Source organism: Thermobia domestica, chromosome 11 (assembly GCF_964235325.1).
Source record: "Thermobia domestica chromosome 11, izTheDome1.hap1.1, whole genome shotgun sequence".
Taxonomy (NCBI): Eukaryota; Metazoa; Arthropoda; class Insecta; order Zygentoma; family Lepismatidae; genus Thermobia; species Thermobia domestica.
In genome coordinates this window covers 3,744,077-3,766,095 of record NC_137464.1, presented here as the reverse complement: position 1 = coordinate 3,766,095, position 22,019 = coordinate 3,744,077, and the positions used below count along the sequence as shown (strand labels likewise).

Below are 22,019 nucleotides of genomic sequence, written 5' to 3'. Positions count from 1 at the left end.
TAAGGAAGAGCAACGCAATTCCAATTGCCTCAAAGTACGCCCAAATGTCTTTCTCTGGCAACTCTTAGCGCTTGTGATGGTAGCCATTGCTTAAGTTGGGTTCCTCTTGCTTTCTTACCACAGGGTTGGGACCGACCGCGGTGGAGTTGGGGATCAATACATATAAATACACCATTACACTCGAAATGATCCAAAGGGGAAACGGTGGCGAAGTGGTAGAGCGCTTACCTCTGGTGCGTGGGGTCCCTGGTTCATCCCCGGCAAAGGAAGTTTGTGGTAAACATCATCTCCGAGTGTTTCCTCGGGTACTTCCCCGGTTTCCTGATTCCACCAGTTCTTCCATCATCATTCGCTTCCTTTAATCTCGTCTACCTAGGCGAAAGGCTATAATCGTGGGACGTTAAACTGAAAGATTTCATTTTATTTCGAGCTGATGCAGTTCAGACGGTTTTTTACATTTCACAACTGAGACCCTTCTGTTTTTCTGGTGTTACAGACAGGAATTGTAGATAACTCTTCGGCTTCATTTCATTTCTCTCCCAAACATGAAAAAAAAATGATTTTGGTTCTCTGAATTAAGTAGCACTTAATGCTAGATATCCTTCCACCCCAAACGTAAACGTCTACGTACCTATCTATTTGAACTTGGTCGTATGTTCCACTGCATGCGAGCGGTGTATCGTATCTAGTTGTGTCAAAGAGAAGACAAATAATGCGTATCTTTTAACGTTATAAATACCCTCTATTATATTCGCACAATCATTTTATCTATTGATAGTTTTTACACAATGAATCATGTGACGCTAAAATAGTGTTTGTGATGTATGACGTGGGAGGACTAGTGTTTACGATGAGACTCGAAACGTTTGGAGTCTTAGAAACGAAACGCGAATTGTCATGCTTCTTGTCTCGAATTAAAAATATACTTCTCGTCTCGTTATCGAGTCGAAGCGAGAAATTTCTTGTGTTGTGGATAGCACTAATGATAACGCGAAATCTGTAATCAATTAGGGCCTGCCGCCAAGATAGTGATCCTTGTATAGACACAGAGACTATCAGGCAATAGACAGCACGTTCTTTGCATGACCGTGACGAGCTAGAGCACGGAGTTCCTATATTTTGAGCTTTTCTCTTGAGCACGGAACTTGTCTGCACTGACAGTTCAACGGCGTTTGCTGAACATGGGCTGACGGCATGCATATCTTTTACCCCGGGTTCTATTAACAAGATCCGTAATCACCTCAGACTGCAGTGGACACATAAACACTTTCGCTAGCTGTTGAGTATCAGACAGAGATAACGGATTTTTCGACGACTTATTCTGCGAATTATCGTAAGTGAAAGACGTATACCCTTTAGGTGCTATCGTGGCGAAAGTAATTTACCAGCATGAATGGTTGAACGGCTGTGATTGAGGGAAACCATTGGGTACTAAACTCGAAAGTTGAGGATACTCTTACAGAAGTACCAGCAAGTTTCAGCAGGTCAAAGTCATACCGTTGCTTCATTAATCTAATCAGATATTTTCGTCATACTTTATAGTAATATCAGAATATTTATAGCAAAAATCCTACGAGTTTAAATTTTATTCTCCTACGCTTTATTACCTGTTTAGTAATTTGTTGTCGTATTTGTTCGGTTTTTGATATGAAAATTTTGACAATAATATGACGAACTTTGAAAAAACTTAGATACCAATGTATTATTATTATGTTGATTTTTCATTCTTAAGTAAATGAGTTGTATCAGCATTATCAATTTACATAAATTGTGTTTATTACAATAATAATAATATATTACGATTGTTTCTAATGTATTTCTTTCTGTTCAAGCGAATCCCAAGTTAGACGAGTTTCGAAAAGACCATCCGGTGCTAGATGAATCCATCAAACCAGAAATATTAATAAAGCTTCCTTTCTCCGTGGGATGCGGAAACGATGAAACATGTTCTTCCGATTTAACAGTGGACTGCAAATTTAAAGGAACAAGGTATTGCATGTACAGCTATCGTTTATTTTGTCTCAAATTTAATGAATTACTACTTGTGGTTGATGTTATTGGGAATATGTGCGTTAGCTCTCGTATAGATTCACGTGCACTTTTTAGATGAATATTCCTCCTTATCTTTGGGGCGACTTTTACCAAATGTTTCACGATATTACACTGTAAAAATCGTTGTGTTATTTCAATGACATGCCTATGTGTTAACACGATTGTGTTAAAATATAACGCAAACAGGTAGTTACAACAACTCACTCTCCATTTGGAGTTGTGTGTCAAATGCCGGTAGTTGAAATGACACACAACCTGTGTGTTAAATTAACACAAGTGTAGAATCTTCGATGTTGTTTTCTGCGGGATTGACAAATATGTTGGGCATCTAAATATAAAGGCTTATGAATTGAAGCTACAGACAAACACAGGAGAAAGAAATACTTAAACAAATCCAGGTATACGCAAAATTTCAAAATGCAAACCGCGAGATGTGTTTTCAATTGCTTTACATAATGTTTCTGAAGAAATCCTAACAACACAAGATGTGCTAGGCATGTGCCATTTAGGTGTTCTAAATTCATCTCCCACATTCGATGCATTTATTGCTTCTTTTTCTAAGCGATTGTGTATTAGAAGCAACAAACGCATCAACTTTATTAGATGGCAACTGGCGCCGATCATTTGAAAATGAATGTGAAAGAACTATAAAGTAAAGTAAATAGACAGTCGTCATTTTGTTATAAAATTAGGTCTACATGGCGAGCAGATTTTTATCTTATCCCGAACTGTTATCGTCGAATATACGTTTAGCCAAATTCAAAAGACCTCAACAATTTGTCCCTCTACAAGTGACATTTGCTTCATCGCCTCTGTGGACAAGTCGGAAGAGCACGCGGATAGTAATTGAAAGGTTGGTGGTTCGTGCCCTCCCCGCCACTGGAGTACATTTTTTACTTGTTTAAAGTGTTTTTTCTTAGACTCAGCATAATGTAAACACATTACGCATGTAGGTGATTTAACATATTTTGGGGGAGTAATTTTGAGGTCCATTCACGCTTACGGCACGGCTCAACACCAGCTGTGTGTTAAAGACGTACCTGTGTTAAACGCCAATACCGCGGAGTATGTGTTGCACTAACACCGCATAGTGGTAGTCACGCTGGAACCACTGCCCTGTGTTAAAATTTAGTTGAATTAACACAACCATTTTTTACTGTGTAGAAATCACCAAATAGATTATATTTAAGCGTGGAATTTAAGGATATCCGGAAAACTGTCCCATTCCCATACATTCAAAATGTACTACTACGTATGGAAAATCTGTTTGCACCACCTTGTGAACTTCGTGCATCGTAAATATCCTGCTTTCTCAAACTTAATACATTGATGAGGTCTGAAACTAATTTTGAACCGTTATATACAATTTTGAGGTTATATTTGATGCAATATTCTCATAATGAGCGTTTATTGCGAAAATAATAAAACCATTGCTTTATTATCAGGCGCTTAAAACAAGAAGTTGTCCGCGTAAAAGTGACGTACGGTAACCCTGATTGCATGCTTGTTGGCTATTTCAGTGCAGGAATCGTGTACGATACTGTGAGTTGTACTACCATGCAGTAGCGTAGCGTGGTATTCCGAAATGGGGATGCCAAAGTTAGTCACTTGTGCGATACAATACTACTAAAAGCAGCAATACATAGCTATACCGATGGGAAATATAGGGTTGTAAAAAATTTAGGGTCGAGGCCCCCTAATTGGTAGCCTAGTGGGGCATACAGAAGCAAATGCGTGGATTACGTCAGAAGCCAATAAGCAAATGTCTCAGCTTCTTCTTACCACTACCGTGTGACAAGAAAACTCGGCCCCGCTTTTGTATGAACATTGTTTCCAGTATAGTTCCCTTTATTTCTTTCTCGTAGGCAGCTTCTTTCTCCGCATACCATACTTCAATCTCGTTCTTTAAAAAGTCACCCCTAGAAATTTGTCATCTTGAGTCCGGAACTCAGACGCCCATTCGTGAATATGGGCCTGAGTGTATACGTATATCATTTGAAGATGCAAATAGAAAGCACTTAAACCAACTACGGGGGGCCTGTTTCTGTGTATGTATTTCGTTGTCAGATAACCAGATACTGAAGGCAGGGGCGCAAATTTGTCTTCAACATTCGGGGAACGGGTAAGACCGTTCCCATTTTGTTAAAGCGATCTTCAAAATATTTATGAAGTTGAAAAACAATGCTGTGGAGGATCAGAGTTGTCTTCAACATTTGGAGGAGCACAGATTTGCGGGAGGAGGGCATATTTGAGGCTTACTCTGAGGGGAGGGGTGATGAAACTCATATTACGGTAGATGAATCTGATTTCTGAGGTGAACCTGTGTATTTTATATACCAGGCGATGTAGATGAAATTGTGATACGTATCAAGTGCCGTGAACACATTCTGAAATCTGAATACATGCATATTTATAATTGATATGTTTCTATTTACGCATCCACAATGATCCACATTAAAATTTTAGGACATTTGTTTTGTAATAATATAAATAATGACTTCTCCAAAACTATGAAAGAAAATCAATTATGTATGGCGCAACAATACTCTTATTTGAGCAAAATTATGATGATCACAACAGCATTATAGGAATCGTTATAGGAATTAAACAAATAGTTGAAAATAGACTAACAATAATAAATGATAATGAAATATTAAAAAACACGATTCTTTTTTAAAAATGAAACAAGTCAAGGGAAACAATTTCATTCCACTTTCCTTTGTGGCATTCGGATACAAATCATCACAATTTCAAATCGGGTGGAAGGGACATGTCCTCCTCATCTGCTCGGGATATGTGCTAATGACTGAAAGGCCCAAGCAATCTTTGCGAGGGACGAGAATGCTGGCTCTCTTGGTCTACCAGATCGGTGACCGTGATTCTACAGAATGCTTTATATTTCTATTTATGCTTGTGTGTGTGAGCTCCCTCAGTTTCTGGTCACGCCACTGGATATACTATGTATTTATGATGAAGATTAATAGTTTACCTTTAATTACGATTACAATTACGATGCATTTAATTACGATTAAAGCATAACTATTTTTATACTATTATTTACATAACCGACATGCTTCAAAAAGGCATTGAACTAACCATTTCTGTTTTGTTCTATTTCCTTGACGTTAGCGTTCGTACGTTCTGTACAGAAACTATAGCTTAGTCCAAAATAGATAGAGTTGGAAATACTTGAAAATATGCCAGCGTATATCTAAAGCAAAATGTAGAGTTGCAAGGGATGAAGAAAGTTAAGAAAACAAGTAGTTGTGCATGCGCACTCGACAGAAAGCAGACGAAAACCCCGTTTCTTGCAGTAGGCCTGGATGCCCAAGGAACATAGCATACGACAAGAGGAAAGATAGAAAATGTGCATCTGAGTGACGCGCATGCGTAGGTTCCACTTGTCAAAGTAAGGCGAGAGAGGACATCCAGAAGATTGCAGCGGAAATAATTGTGATAATTACAAGCAAACAGTATATATACAATGAAATACGTACTTTTTCTTATTAACGGGGGATGCCGGGCATACCGGCGTTCCCTTACGCTACGCCGCTGCTACCATGGCCATACGAGCGAGCGAGGAACTGTCTTTCGAGCTGGAGTCGTGGCAGTTACTTTGAACGAGCAATTCAAAATGGATGAACAGTTCTTTACTAGTTCACATGAATGTGCCGTTCAAAGGCGTCAGTTCGTTCCTGAACGACCCATCACTAATCGCAATAAAACACACATCGTATAGTGGTACTTACACTCCTCCCTAGAGACCTGCACGGGCCGAATTTTTCGGCCCGAGCCCGGCCCGGCCCGATAAGTTTTTTAAAATTCTTGGCCCAAGCCCGGCCCGGGCCCGATAAATTTTCGAAGTTTAATTTTGTAACATTTTTCACGGGCACACTTCAACGTTTGACTTTATTCTAATTATCATTTAACGAATGTCAATAATTATTAAAGAATTGCAATTAATCGGCCCCAGCCCGGCCCGACCTGAAGAGAAATCAGTGTCGGCCCGCCCAAGCCCGGCCCGGCCCAAAGAAATAATAGAGTCGGCTCGCCCAAGCCCGGCCCGCGGGCCGGGCCGAGCTTCGAGCCTCGGGCCTCGGGCCAGGTCACCCGTGCAGGTCTCTACCTCCCTACCAGTGCATCGAACTGTGCCATATGCAAGGCAAAGCACCCACAAGTGATTTGATTCTCTGAGAATACATCTTTAGATCGGACATCAAACAATGGATCCATTGAACACTGGTCAGTTCCTAACGCATAATCTTTCTGCGCGCGAAATGTCTACGATTGATTCTTTGTAGGAGTATTTGTTGTTGACACAACCCGAGTAGTAGATCGGGATTCACATGAAACAACAACTTATTTTATACTTTATATTTCTTTTGTTAGGGTTGTTCATTAGTGTTTGTTCAGAAGATTTCTCTTCCTTTTGATACAGCCTTAGCGTTGAAAGGGGAAGTTCAGAGCCTGACTTACTGAAAATAATACAAAATTTACCATTTTTCTTTTGCTTGTTTATTCATTAGTGAAAGGAGATAATGAAATGCAACTTACCACAATCATAGATAACGTTATTCTACAACAGAACATATGAACCTAAAAAATTATCAGTGTTGCCATTCATAGAAATTACAATGTTGCCAGAAAAACATTTCCCCCAAATCTAAATCTACGTTCATGCTGTTTAGGAATCTTGTGAACTATTTTTTAAATAATATTATTATTTAATTTCGATAACTGTATGTTAAAACTATTTTCTTTATTACAAACTAGCAGCGTTCACCCCGCTTCGCTGCGGTCACCCCGGAACGCAATAAACTTTGTTACTTAGATAATTTTTACTTTTTCGCTTTCAAGTGATATGATAAAAACCATAGAAGATTGCAGTAAATCTTAACATTATATCGCCTGTCATTTATGTTAACCCGCCCCGCTTCGCTGCGGTCATCCCGGTGCTGGCATATTGTAAAAGTGTCTGTAAAAATAAGCAAATCAATTAAAAAATTTTAAACAGAAGATTCAAGCTATTTTCCGCTGTATATCGCCTGTCATTTATGTTAACCCGCCGAGTGACACGGTCATGCGGGTTGCATATAAATACGTTTATTTTTACCTATGATGAACTAATAACAAAGGATTTGTACGTTATGGACACTTGAATGGTCAATTATCTCAAGACACTGGTAATTAAAAATTAAAGTGATATGATAAAAACCATCTAGGGTCCAAATCCTAATAACCCCCCAAAAATGAAAGAAATTGGTTCAGCCGTATTAGCGTGATGAGCGGACAAAGGATTTTGTACGTTCTCTTTTATATATATAGATTAAATACAACGATTATTTAAAAAGTAATTTACAGGCATGGGCGTACGCAGGGGGTGGGTCCTGGGGGTCCGGACCCCCCGAAATCCCGACTTTTTTGTAAATGTAGTCTACTTTTAGGGGCAATTTTAGAAATTTTCATATAATTTAGCCTCAAATTGTATTTGGACCCCCGAAACGCTTTAGACCCCTCCCGAAATAAATTCCTGCTTACGTCCCTGTTCACAGGATTAAAAAGCAATATGACACGTAATCAAATGGAGTGGAGTTCGTTCCGCTAGTCACTACCTTAACTTAGATTTTGGGGGAAATGTTATTCTAGCAACACTATAACTTCTATGGGTGGCAACCCGGCGGGAGCTCATGTGGTTCGGATTCCACGTTAATCAGTAGGTCCACGTCTCATATTGCCTCGCTGCTGAACGGGACGCTAAACTAAAATCAACTCTATGGGTGGCAACACTGAAAATTCTTCAGGTTTATATTTTCTGTTGTAGCATTTCTTTATCTATTTTTACTTGTGGATAAACAACGAAAAGAAAAATAGTAAATTTTGTATTATTTTCAGTAAGTCAGGCTCTTAAATGCTAACCCGTGCAATCAATAGATTCACGTTTGGTGACTTAAAAAAAAAAAAAAAGCAAAATAAGTTATGCATAAATGTCAAAAGTCTTATAGAATGGCCTAGTAATATTTTTTCAATTGAATACATTAAAATATTTGTAAAAATGATATTAAATTTTCAGGTTGAGTGCTACTGGAGAAAGTGAGTTTATTATTGGTTCCTCTAATTCGTTATTCCTTCAAGTGAGGCTGTTGAACAGAGGGGAACCAGCGTATGCGGCCATGGTCAATGTTACGCTGCCAACTCCAATGCACTGGCCACGGATTCCAAGTCTTTGTTCGCATGCTCGGAATAATACCTTCTCTTCGTTATCCTGCGCACTTGGAAATCCGTTAAATGGAAATATGTCGGTAAGAATAGCTTTCTCTATTTCTATTTTGCATAAGGTGTAAATCTACTGCAGGGTTCCTCAACTTGGGGGTCGCAATGATAACCAAAAAAGGTAAATATAATTAGAATCTAATAGCAGAAAATATTTTAAATATTATTTTGAATTTTGTTCTGATAGGTATATTTTTTATTTTTATATATACTGTTTCTGTTATGAACAACAAAAAATAGTCCTATTAAACATTTTCAACAGATGCAGAGTTGTTTAAAAATCAATTTAAATGAAAGAAGTACGATATGAAACTAATGAGAACTGCATATTGAAATACCAGAAAAATACAAATATTACAAAACCTGCATATTGAAATACAATTAAAATTGAAAGCTAATGAGATACCTGAGTATGGTGTGATTTCACTATAGTGTGGCAATGTCCGGTTCAGTCTTCGTGACGCACATTATCAAGTCATTTAAAATACTGATACAGGAAGGTCCTACAAAATCTGATTGCCACATACCATTGCTGATAGAGCATATCATAAGAAACGAAAATCAGCAAAATTTAAGGTGATATGGACCAGAAAGATAGGAGGTACGGGGCTTCAAAATTTGGATATCCAAAAAATTATATCACGAAATTATGTACGTTTAAAGTAAATATCTTGAAAACCATTAAAGCAATCAAAACAAAAGTTGCACGATCTAATGAGAACAAAATGCCCTATCGAAAACCAGAAACAGTTTTGCCATAGATAAAGCAGTGTTGACAACTCAGCATAAAAATATTTTGTTTAAAATAGCACCATATAGAAGTATGCACAGATTTGAAATGCACTATTATCACTAAACATAACAGTGAAGTGTAGTGGTACAGTGTTGCACACAGTTGGAGCTAGATATGTTGGAAATGTACAATGGAGAAGTCTGATATATGCCAACAGACTGTAATAAAGGAATCTGGGTCTCATACTATGAATTTAGTTCAAATGCATAACGCCGATAGTATAAACATAACAAAATGTTAGCAGTGTCACAAAATATTAATGCATTTAAAAAACGAAACTGAGTGATGCCATTTTTACTTCCTGTGTCTATAGCGTAAACTGGGATCCTAACCACTATGAAAGAGAAAGATAACAATGTAATTTAAAATGAAAACTACAATAACACCATGTCCGAGGCAGAATTGGAACCGGCGATTCCTAACATGTCGGTTGTCTAGCCTTCTAAAAAACACGGCTATCCGGGTTGACTGAAAACGAATTGCAGTATACTGTACAAACACATTCATATGGTATGTAGCATAGGAAGTAAAAGATTATCTCACTTAACACGAAAGACATGAACCAAGAAAGTACTCTTCCAAATATTGATAAGATAATCTGGAGGCCCAGTTTACAGAATTAAAAAACACGTGTTTCTTTCCTCGTGTGTATCATTTTGTTTTCGCGACTTATCTGCTTAGTCACCGGGCTACAGAAGTATAATGCAAAACCCTTACTTTTTTCTAATGTATTCCTTTATTACCATCTGTTGCCACATATCACAATTCTCCATTGTACATTTTCAGCACATGTAGGTCCAGCAGTGTGCAACAATGTACCACTACACTTCACTGTTATGTTTAGTGATACTAGTGCATTTTAAATTTGTGCACACTTGTATATGGTGCTATTTATAATAAAATATTTTATCCTGAGTTGGAAACACTGCTTCACCTATGGCAACTCTGTTTATGGCTCTCGATAGGGCATTTTGTTCTCATTAGATCGTGCAACTTTTGTTTTGATTGCTTTTATGGTTTTCAAGATATTTACTTTAAACGTACATAATTCCATGATATAATTTTTTTCATATTCAAATTTTGAAGTTTGGGGGCGCGGTGGCTCAGTGGTAGAGCTTTCACCTCCGGTACTTGGGGTCCCTGGTTCGATCCCAGCTCGCGCCGTGTGGACTTTGTGGTGGACAAACACCGTGCTCATGGGTTTTCTCGGGGTTCTCCCGTTTCCTCCCACTTTGTTCATTCCACCATTTCACTCATTTGTCATTATCACCGTCGCCTTTAGCCTAACCGGCATAACTGTGGGACGTTAAACTTAAAGATTTTTTTAAAATTTTGAAGCCTTGTAGCTCCTATGCTTCTGGTCCATAGCACCTTAAATTTTGCTTATTTTCATTTCTCACTATGCTCTATCAGATGTGCTATGCGGCAATCAGATTTTAGTGACAATTTGTGGGACCTTCCCGTGTCAATAACCTTTTTAACAAATGTCCAAGCTTTTTAAAACCAAAATTACAAATCACTTTTTTTTTTTTTATCATATGAGCCAAAATTATGGGAGTTATGAAGTATTCAAATTTTCAAACGGCCTCCGTTTTGAAACAGTATGGCGGATCGAATTTGATAGACCCTATTTGTAAAATGAATAACCTGAGCAAATTTGGTTTTAGTCCATTCGCTTTTAGGGAAGCTACTGTATCCACTATATACAAGAAATGGATTCAACGATTATAGAAATAGGTGGATATCGTGAGATCTCCGCAATAAGTATATTAAAATTCCCACACAAGCTTATTAGAAACCAGAAATTATAAGGGGATCGCTGGCAAGAGGATGTGATAAAATGGGGTCGTTATAGGAATTAGGTTGAGAACCACTGATCTACTGTATACTACGCCAAAGATGGATTTAATATTGCATCAATTGTATTTTTACGAAATTCATAAATAAACTGTAAATATTTTACAGTTGAAATTAAAACTCTGCACACCACGGCCCGAAATTACCTCTCGCCAGGTTGCGGCGACCAAATATTTCAGTAGACTTTTACTTTGTTTGGCTTGGAAAAAATGGCGACCAAATTCACTGATTTAGCTACTAAATTCACATCTGAAATTTCGTGCGCTGCTGAAGAGGCTATAATGCGTTACCCCAATCATCTCACGTACATAATAATGTTAATACTTTAGCCAATTATTGTATTTTCTCCACTAATAGTTGAATTTTAAAGAAATGAGAATCATTACAACCACTATTGTAGGCAGCAGGTTTTCTAGGGGCAGAGCTGTATGGGACTAAAACCAAAACAAAAAGTCTTCTTTGTTTATTAATTTTAATAAACATATATTAATTTTAATAAATTAATAAATTAATTATTAATTTTAATCGTTTTAACTATTTTAAGGCGTTGACTGCATAGAAGTAACTAAAAGGGTCAGCCCCCGAAAAATTTTACCTTCTACAATGCCTTAGGAGTAAGCTAGCCCTTAGAAAAATATCCTATTTACGTCAAAAGTGTCCTAATTCATTTGATAGGTAAATTTACAGAAAACGGTGGCAATCTCTTTGCCAAGCCTCTATGTAAATAAATTTACACTTTTAAAGTAAAATTACTAATACGAAATGGTATAAAATTAGAATTTTTATCAATAAAAAATATCATATTTTCTTATAAATTTACTGTAATTTTGTAAAAACCCAGCAAATTTTGTAATTTAATCTAAGGAAATGTATATCAACATAAAAATGAAGTGTAAATGTTTTTATATTGATGTTTGGTAATTTAAACTACAGAAATTTTTCTCACTGTTTTTTAAGGGGCTATTATTCAATCAAGTGTCCGTGACATGTAAAAAAAAAGACTGAGTCAGCAGGACAAGATACTTAATATATGACAAGTGTTTCTCGTCTCGAAACTTGTATTTTTTTATTGGAAGACCTTTTTCTCGTTTCATATCTCACCAAGAACATCCTGTCTTGTCTCGTGGGCCACTTACTTTCCGATCTTCCTCTGACAGACGATACATTTTACAAAACGCACATGTCATAGCAACAGATTAGGGTTGAGAATTTAAAGAGATGTTGATTACTAAAGTCTCTCTGAAATAAATTTCAACTTATTATGTACGATTTCATTTTAAAATTAAATTTCTGGTATAAATAAAGTATAAACTTACAACGATCTAGATAGCATAATTTAGTTTGAAATTCCATTTCGCGATACATCCAATGGAGAAAATTTCGAGAAATTAACCACCGAAATTTACAATCTCCGTCGTTTCATTTTTTCTTTTTTTCTTTTCCAAGCACTGTTTCTGTTTCGTTAAGTACAACTAAGTCATATAAAAGTGAAGCTTAATTTGTTTCCCGATTTTGTGATAACGTCATCTGGCATATCAGTGGAGACCGACAATTTAGTTTATCTTTACCACATCCGCTGTCTAAATACTCGATTCAAATCTCATTCCTTTTCATAGCTGTTTATACGAGGAACACTAATTTTCAGCTGTATAGCCTTAAACACAGAACAATTTATCAGTCCTTGTAGTCCTACTTACGTCATGTACAAAAAAAAAAAAAAAATGTTGTAAACTGAGAAATGCATGAAATCATCCTTTGCTTAAGTGTGTTGCATACCAACGCCATCTTTATTCCATTGATTTCTGTGCAACTGCAGTTTTATTGATTTCTCCTTCAAGAGTAGTTGAACGTTCTTGTTTTGTTTTGTTTTTTGCTTTTTTAAAAAAATGAATTTCCGTTTGTAAATAAAATTAAGATTGCCAACAATAAATTTAAGCATCTATAGTAAAATGCTATTTTTTTATGTTTGTGTCAAGAAAAGTTTATATGTTTGTCTGCAATCCCTTTGACAATGAGATCTCGAAACCCACAAGTGCTATAAACGTTCCATTTTCTCTGGTCGATTCCAAATTTTGTGTAGATTGTTCAGTTCTAATTGTTTAAAAAAAAAAAAAAAAAAAAAAAACGGCTGTTACTTCTTCATTACGTTTTCAGGAGTACACTAGAAGTGTTGAAATTTTAAAACAGTATTTGCTGAGAGTTATACAATCCAACACCATATATTTGTATGCAGTGGTTGTATATGTCTCGGGCGTTGTTTCATGGCCAAATGATAATGAAAAACGAAGGATAACAATTTCTCCAGTCTAAGATGAATCTTTATTGTTTGGATTCTTTCACCCAATGAACACCACATATCACTGATATTATAATTATTTGTGTGTGTAATGTATTTACATATTACATAATGAACGAAAGAAGAAAGAAAACACTGATCATACGTGACTTAGAAATTCCAACCGGAAGTGGGCTCAAATCTTGCAAACGGTGCGAGATATTGAAAAAATAATTAAAAAAATCTCCCCTTTATTGTACCCTTTGCCAATTTTTATCAAGAAGTCTTTGACTTGTGTCTGTAAAGGAACGTACAGATGTTGTGAGGAATAGCAAGATTCATACTCATATGTGAATGATGCACTGTGTAGAGAGCGCAGGTTCAGCTAGTAAAATATTAAATTTTCAGGACGTAACAGACATCCTGCTTGAAGAACAGTTCCCTGTGTGAATAGCGAACGAGCCTGTGGTGTGGGAGAGCCGGCTTCGATTCCCGGCAGGAGCTCATCTGGTTCGGATAGCACTTTAAGCTGTAAATCCACTTCTTATATAGCCTCACTGCTGAAAGGAGTGCTAAACTAAAATAACTAATAACAAGTAACTAGTTGAGAAGAAATTCTACAAGTATTATTAGTGGTGAACGAAAAAGAAAATGTCAAATCATGAGATTAATATCAATCGTTGAGCTGAACAAATGGCCGAGACTATGCTTACGTGTACTTTCGAAAAGTGTAGAAACGAATTAATATTTAAAACTAAAAGTGATACTGTAAATAAACGTGTAACTTATTTAGGTAAAAACTAATACTGAAATATATTCTCGTTACATTTTTCATAATGAAAATAGCAAGAGACAACATAGCATGGTTAATGAAATTGAATAAAAAATTATCATAAGTTATTCAATTTTAATTTCTGATTAACTAAAATATTGTCTAAATATGATATAAAACGAGTTATCCGTCTTAAAGGCAAGGGCGTCGATTCTAAGGGGGGGCTGAGGAGACCCGGGTACCCCCAAAGTTCATGTGGGCTCCCATATATTTTTATGAATATGTATTTTTATATGTATTTGTTATTTTTATACGTATTGTTATATGTATTTTTATGAATGCCCCCCCTCCCCCGCAAAAGTTACAGAGAAATCGGCGCCCTTGCTTAAAGGTTACATTAAACTGAACAGGATAAATATATTAAAGGTAATATTTTATGAGTAGTTTTCGAGAAAATCGATTAAAAAACAAATTTGTCTTCCTTACCAATAAAATTGACATTTTTAAAAAAATAAAATTGAAATGAAATCTTTGAGTTTTACGTCCCATAGTTTTGTCGGCTAGGCTGAAGAAGACGGTAATGATGAGAAGTGAATAAAATGGTGAAATAAAGAAAGTGGGAGGAAACGGGAAAACCCCGAGGAAACTCACACACATGGTGTTTGTCCACCACAAATTTCACTTAGCGGGAGTAGGGTTTGAACCCGGGACCCCATGCACCAGAGTTGAACGCTCTACCACTGAGCCACCGCGGCTCCAATTTTTGTTTTGCTAAAGAAATTATTTATTTATGTTGTGTGAAGTAGAGTAAGGCGACTTGTAAGACTTAACCTTACATTTTAATGTATAATTTACGTATTGAGAAATGGAAAGTATATACTTGGCATGATTCTCAGTCAGGGGCCATGAACGAGAGGAGAGAGAAATTGTAGAGAAGGGTTGCCAGAGTATAAGTAGTCATGAATCTACAAAAGGTCTACATGAAGAAGTATGGATTCTGCCATCGTTGTCTTTCTTACTGCCTATACGAACTGTCAGGTTGCTGGGTCTTTTATAACTTCTATATATTAGCTCTAAGTTCTTTATATTATAATTTCTGAAACTAATTAAAACATAGTTGACTCACTAAATGTTAAACAATAACAGTCAACTGATGTATTTTCTGTATTTACTTTTTTATTACTTCTTTATAATTTAAAATACATCAATATTAATGGCTTCTTTACGTATTATGTCAGAACTGTCCAGAAAAACATGATTACACATGTCTGGCCACAAAACTTAACAAGTTCAATGTTCAGGTCTGCCCATAGAAGAAATTGCTATCCTACATTACAAACCAAGGATGTTATTAAAAAAAAAAAAAAAAAAAGGATCTTCCCTTACGTATCTTCATCCTACGAACTCAATGAAGCCAAAAAAAAAAAAAAAAAAACGAACCATTCTACCTTACAGCGGCGACCTCGAACTCAATAACTCAAGAAGTGTACGTGCTCGAGTAAGCGGCAGCACTATAGTATAAGTGTAAATGGAACTACAGCCTGAGTCCGAGCAAGGTTCACTCCAATGAGTATAGAGAGCAAATGCCAGCCAGAACCATGAGCGAACGCTAGTTCAATTATGTTAGTGAACAGAGCCTCACTCAGAATACCGAGCCAGAGCTCAAGCAACTGAGAGCCTGAAAGAACGTGAGATTGATTGAGATTAGTGATCGCGAATAGTGCTGCTCCTCAGGCGAGAAATTTATTTTTAAATTCCGGAAGAGACAACAAACATGACAATTGTTGTCTCGTTTTCAGATAACCCCCCATAATAAATTTCATGAGCCGTATGCTCGACACTAATTCACACAAGTCTTAGCTCTTAAACAGTGTTTCAGCGTTACATGATACACAGCATAGAAACGACAAATGGATAAAGTGATTATAGCAATGCGATGAAGAGCATTTATCATCTTTTAAAGATAGACAAGCCAATACACAATATACTCCAATAATAAAATATGATTTAAATGTTGTTATATTACAGCCTTCATGTATATCTCATGACGTGCAAACATTCTGATTACTTGTAGATGAAATTTTTTAAAAAGAGAGATCAGAGCATACATTTTGTAACGTGAATTTAAAAGACGTGAAAAGTTTTTTTGAGAATCGAAGCGACTCGAGAAAAATTTCTTCGACCTACGAAACTGCTACAAAATTCTCGTCTCATAAGGAACAGTAAGTGCGATTCACACTCAGGGTAGTGAGCCTCAGTCCGCACGATCCTCACTACCTCAATTTAAAAATCTGTGCCTCAAAGCTATTCTTATTATGAACAATTAATTTCTTACTTTACTTATATTATGCAGTAAATATTTTGAAACTTTTTTTTTTTTCAGAGAAGTATTGAGTTGGAAATCGACATGAGACAAATAAAGTCAGGACAATCAAATCTTGACATCACTGTTGAAGCCACGACGGACAGCGTGGAACAGAACCCTGAGGACAACAGAATCGGACTTACTCTAGAGTTCCGAACCGTCGCTAGCGTGGGAATCATGGGGTAGGTCTTTCCTTATTCAATGCATTTTTTTTTTCAAGTTCTTCGAGATCGAAACTCTGCTGCAGTTTCTCACATTTATTTATTTATTTATTTCTCCTTAATCATGATATTTAGTCCTTTTGTCATATCTTGTGTACGTGCGTTGGTGTTTGGAAAAGAACGATGTCATAGCAGAAACGAACAGTAATACATTTGCGTTTATTTATGTATTGTTTCAATTGAGAGATTTAAACATCTACTCACACATGCTTGTAAAATCCCTAGGAGAAATGATTGTTAATAGCAATATTCGTAGTTGTTGAATAGTGTTCTGTTATGAAAGGGAATTGATAAGATCCTTTCCTGCATTCTAAATACTTTTGCAGTATGCGAAGTATTCCGTCGAAAGAAGATTCCAAATGTTAAGAGACTAAATCTAGATCAAGTATATGGTGTTCAATGTCCCTAAACTTAGGATCTTACTGAGTTTGCGTATAAGGTAAATACACGTGGTTAGTTCTCTCAACATTAATCATTCATAAGCTGGTCCGATTTTAAATTAGAACTAACTCTAACTCTATGGCCTATGGAACCCGGAAGTTCAATGCTGCGTTCACAAAAGCTCTCCACTGACTTCATTTTGACTCACTCACTGACACTCTTTGAACACCTCCAGATGACACATATTCACCCCTTGTAGATACTGTTTCTTTGCAAGTATGTCCCAGATGTATATACAAAATGTGCAAAACGCATGTTATCCCCTTGTTTTCGAATTGTTAGCCGAGAAGACGTGTTTTAAATACTTGTATGTCATAGTAGATGCTGTTTTCGGAGAATAAACGCTTTTGAACATGCGAAGCACACTTTATAAACACACACTTGATATATTTACCCCTCAACATCTGTACTAAAAGTATTTAAATGCTGTTTTATATTTTATAGTGTACCGTATCTGATACTTATACGTTTTCAGAGTTAAGCAATATTTTTGTATATTTGGGGAATTTGGTTTATCTTCATTGAAACGAATTATTGTTGTTTTCTCTGTATTTATATAAAGTTGGTTCACTTATACCCATTCTGTAAGTTTAGTTGTCGAGTTGTAAAATATACTTTCTTAAGAGCAAGAGCTGTTTGGGATTTTAACCAGAATATTTGTCTCACCGGCAAAAAAGACGTTTTGGTTGGGGACTATATACGCAGGAAGATAATTAATGCATATAAAAAACAGCGTAGGACCTAAAATTGATCCTTGTGTATTTAATATGCCTTATCTTTAATGTCCAATAGTTTCCCACAACTGTGTCCTGTAGGTTAAAGACATTGATGGTAAGTGCAAGATGGTGACAGCATCATCGAAATTGATGTAACCAAACTATAGACCTTTCGCATCAGAGGTGAGCGTGAACCATTTACTTCTGCTTATGTCGTTTTGGGTGACCGACTGATTGAGCGTTCTCTGTCGTCAGTGAGTCTATGAAAAAAGGAATTTGTTCTTAAGCGTAGCGTACAATGGTTTATATTTTATTATTTACAGGAGAGCGGACAGAGAGCAGCATTTGTTTATCAGTAAAGCGGAAGCAGAGAAAATGCCACTCATCCATTTTCAACATCAGTATATTGTAAGTAAAAGTTTCGTTAGTTTCATCACTTATTCTTCCTGTATTGTTTCATAACTACTGTGAGTACCTATTTCTCATATACTTATGTAATAAAAAACATTCTCCCATACATTGGTATTAAATCATCTCTTGTGTTGGTAGTTAAATATAGTGTCTATGCTTTATTTTGTAAAGGACATGGGTAGATCAGTAGAATAGTACCTAAAACCAAACTCTCTCTTCTATTCTCTCGTGTCTCGGCGTTTCGCGCCATATTGACTGCCATATGACTGAATTTAACTCACCTCACGCTAGTTTTAAACATACGCCTCTTGATCGAAATATCAGTAGAACGTAAATTTACTTTTGTCTGCGAGAGATCCGGGTCTGGCTCTCGATTTTCAGAACCGGTCTGACTCCGTGACTCGGACAGACCCGTTGACTCACACAGATCCGGATAGAGTAATTGACTCAGACAGACCTAGTAACTCGAACCAACCCAGAGTCACTCAAATATCAACTTTGCATAATTTCATAGTTGATTAATGATGTTAAATACTCGAGCTCGAACAGTCATTTGTTAATGATCTCCTATCATTTCATATTTGTTCGTCTTTCTATATTGAAAGATGAAGTAGTACTCTTTAAACACAGCCTCACCCGACACGACTGACCCGAACCGTGATCTGACCTCATTGACCTGACCCGACAACCCGACCCGAGTTGACCCGAGTGACCCGACCCGAGCTGACCCGATCCGAGTCGGGTCGGGTCGGGTCAACCCGATCCGTTTGAGAGCACTATGGTCACGACACTGGGTGAACGCCAAAATGCACTCCCATTGGGAATTAAACCCGGACCACGTGTACCGAAGTCTTACACGTTAACCACTAGCTAGATCAAGCGGTGGATTTGTATATCGTCGTCGGCAATTCAAAACCTGCTGTATGCATTTTGCAGGAGAAGCGAAAAACAGTATCCTGGTTATATTTTTCGCTTTATAAAAGTGATGTTATATGTAATATTTGATGCTGCACGTAACTTGATATCTTCTCCAAGAGCAAGGCCAAGAGCAAGATTACTATGCAATTCGTCTTGCATATCCAATCTTTATCTTGTTCTTGTATCGATGTCCTTGGGCTTGGTGAAATAAAATGAAATATTCTGTTTAAGGTTCCTCGATTCTGCACCGAGGCTAAGGAATACAGTGACCATGAGAAATGAATGAAATGGTGGAATGAAGAAAGTGGGAGGAAACAGAACGCGAGAAACCCACTACACGGCGTTTCTCCACCACAAAGCCTACTTAGCATAAGCTGGGATCGAACCATGGACACCATGCAACAGAGATGAACTCTCTACCACTGAGCCACCGCAGCCTTGCGTGGGCTTGGTCGTCCATATCCAATCTTTCTTTTAGCCTTGCTTAAACAACTTCTAGTTTTGTTCTAAATCCAGACTCCATATTGGCGTAGATATTAATATTGCAGTCGATTGGTAAAATCAATCTTCCACATTTAAAAATTAAAGTACACGCACGTACAAAAATAAGCATTTACCATAAAAACACTAGCTGCAAGTGTTCAAAATAAATTTATGGTTTCTATAAAATCAATTGAAAATTGCTATTTTTAATTAGGCAGCTAGTGAAAAACAGCAGCTTTCGACTCCAGCCGAATTTAAGCTCAACCTAAACTCAGTTGACCAAAGTGAGCTGACCCGACAGACCCGACCCGACAACCCGAACCGATAACCCGACCCGATTGACCCTACCCGATAACCCGACCCGACAACCCGACCCGAATAACCCGACCCGACAACCCGACCCGACAACCCGACCCGAGTAGCCTGACCCGACAACCCGACCCGAGCTGACCCGACTAACCCGACCCGTTTGAGAGCACTACCGACAATACACAAGCATCCCCCCTCGTCCGGAAGTTTATTTCGAACACTGAGTAAAAGTGAGGGGAAATGAGGGATGACGTCGTCCCCTCACTTCCAAAAGATACCTATGGCGTTCCTCCACTTTCTAAACATTACAATAGGCAAAGGTAGGCACGGGTGACGCCGTGACGTCATGCGCCCCTCCTACCTTTTCAGATTCACTTTTACTCCTGGTTCCAGCTAATTGTTTATAGGGCTTTAGAGAGTAATTTTCAACGACAGTGTATTTAAGTAAATATTTTAAAAGTATTAGCAATAAGTATTCTAAAAATATAGTAGTTAGATTTCATGGAACATTATCGTTTACTATTTATGGATAAGATAAAACTTCTGTTAGAAACGCTTTCCGACCTAAAGACATATTTTAAAAAGGATATAACACGAAACAAGCATATCTTGTATGCATATTAGTGCTCTCAAACGGGTCGGGTCACGGGTGGGGTCGGGTCGGGTCAGTCGGGTCAGCTCGGGTCGGGTTGTCGGCTCGGGTCAGTCGGGTCAGCTCGGTCGGGTTGTCGGGTCGGGTCAGTTCACTTTGGTCAACTGAGTATAGGTTGAGTTTAAACTCGGCTGGAGTCGAAAGCTGCTGTTTTTCACTAGCTGCCTAATTAAAAATAGCAATTTTCAATTGATTTTATAGAAACCATAAATTTATTTTGAACACTTGCAGCTAGTGTTTTTATGGTAAATGCTTATTTTTGTACTTGTGTGTACTTTAATTTTTAAATGTGGAAGATTGATTTTACCAATCGACTGTAATATTAATATCTACGCCAATATGAAGTCTGAATTTAGAACAAAACTAGAAGTTGTTTAAGCAACACCAAAAGAGATATTGGATATGGACGACCAAGCCCAAGCAGGGCCACGGTGGCTCAGTGGTAGAGAATTCATCTCTGGTGCATGGTGTCCAGTAGCGTAGCTAGAATTTTTTTCAGGGGGGCAATGATGGACCCAAGAGGATTTTGAGGGGACCATCTCCAATATATATATATATATATATATATATATATATATATATATATATATATATATATATATATATATATATATATATATATATATATATATATATATATGTGTGTGTGTGTGTGTGTGTGTATTCAAGGCGAATGTTTCCATCTTTGTGGTTCATGATTTTACTCATTGGAAAACGGTGAAAATATAAGAATTTAGTACCTCAAACAACTATGATTCATTAATGCAATTGATTTCTAATATAAGTAAATAGTTATTTAATCATGGCGTTTAAAATATGTGTAGCTGGTTGACTTAAGTGGAAGCAAACACACTTTTACAGGTAAAGAAAATAACTTATAGATTCATGCCTCTACTTGAAGAGGATCTTTCTATTCGTGTGGGCAACAGCAAACATATCCACAACTTGTTAAAGATCTAACGATTTAGCAATTTTCTTCTCAATATAAAGTAACACTAAGTTTTTCAACCTATCATGAGTCATTGAATTGCGTATACAAGTCTTTAATCTTTTCAAAGAAGAGAATGACCTTTCACATGTAGCACTAGAAACTGATATAATCACAAAGATGATACCTAGGTTGTAGGTTTCTAAGAATGCGTTTTTGTAGACACAAAGAAGATCAACGAAATTCGTTAAGGAATCAGCTTTGGTTTTCTTCTCGTCTTCATACAACTTAATTGTTAGAGCAACCCCCATTATGCTTTATTTCTTGTTTAATTACGCTTTTTTTTTAAAATTATGCTTTATTGTTAATTTCAATGTTTATTTTACTTTAATCGTGTATAATGTATAATATTTATTATACATTAAATATTTATTATACATTAAATATTTAAATATCTTGATCTATTTATTGATATTTTTGCAACTAGTTTCTCTCATATTTAATGAACTTTCTACTTAATTCATTGTAAAGAGATGTGCTTTGCTCGAATAAATTT

At 36.8% G+C, this 22,019-nt stretch overlaps 1 protein-coding gene across 1 annotated transcript in view; it reads left to right on the top strand.

Annotated features, from left to right (window-relative positions):
* LOC145663828 (integrin alpha-4-like) overlaps positions 1-22,019 on the top strand; it is a 187,091-nt gene that overhangs the window by 98,564 nt on the left and 66,508 nt on the right. The window contains exons 13-16 of the mRNA XM_081729925.1: positions 1,833-1,989; positions 8,123-8,351; positions 16,403-16,566; positions 18,086-18,170. Coding sequence (XP_081586051.1) covers positions 1,833-1,989; positions 8,123-8,351; positions 16,403-16,566; positions 18,086-18,170 — 635 coding nt within the window. The remainder of the gene's footprint in view (positions 1-1,832; positions 1,990-8,122; positions 8,352-16,402; positions 16,567-18,085; positions 18,171-22,019) is intronic.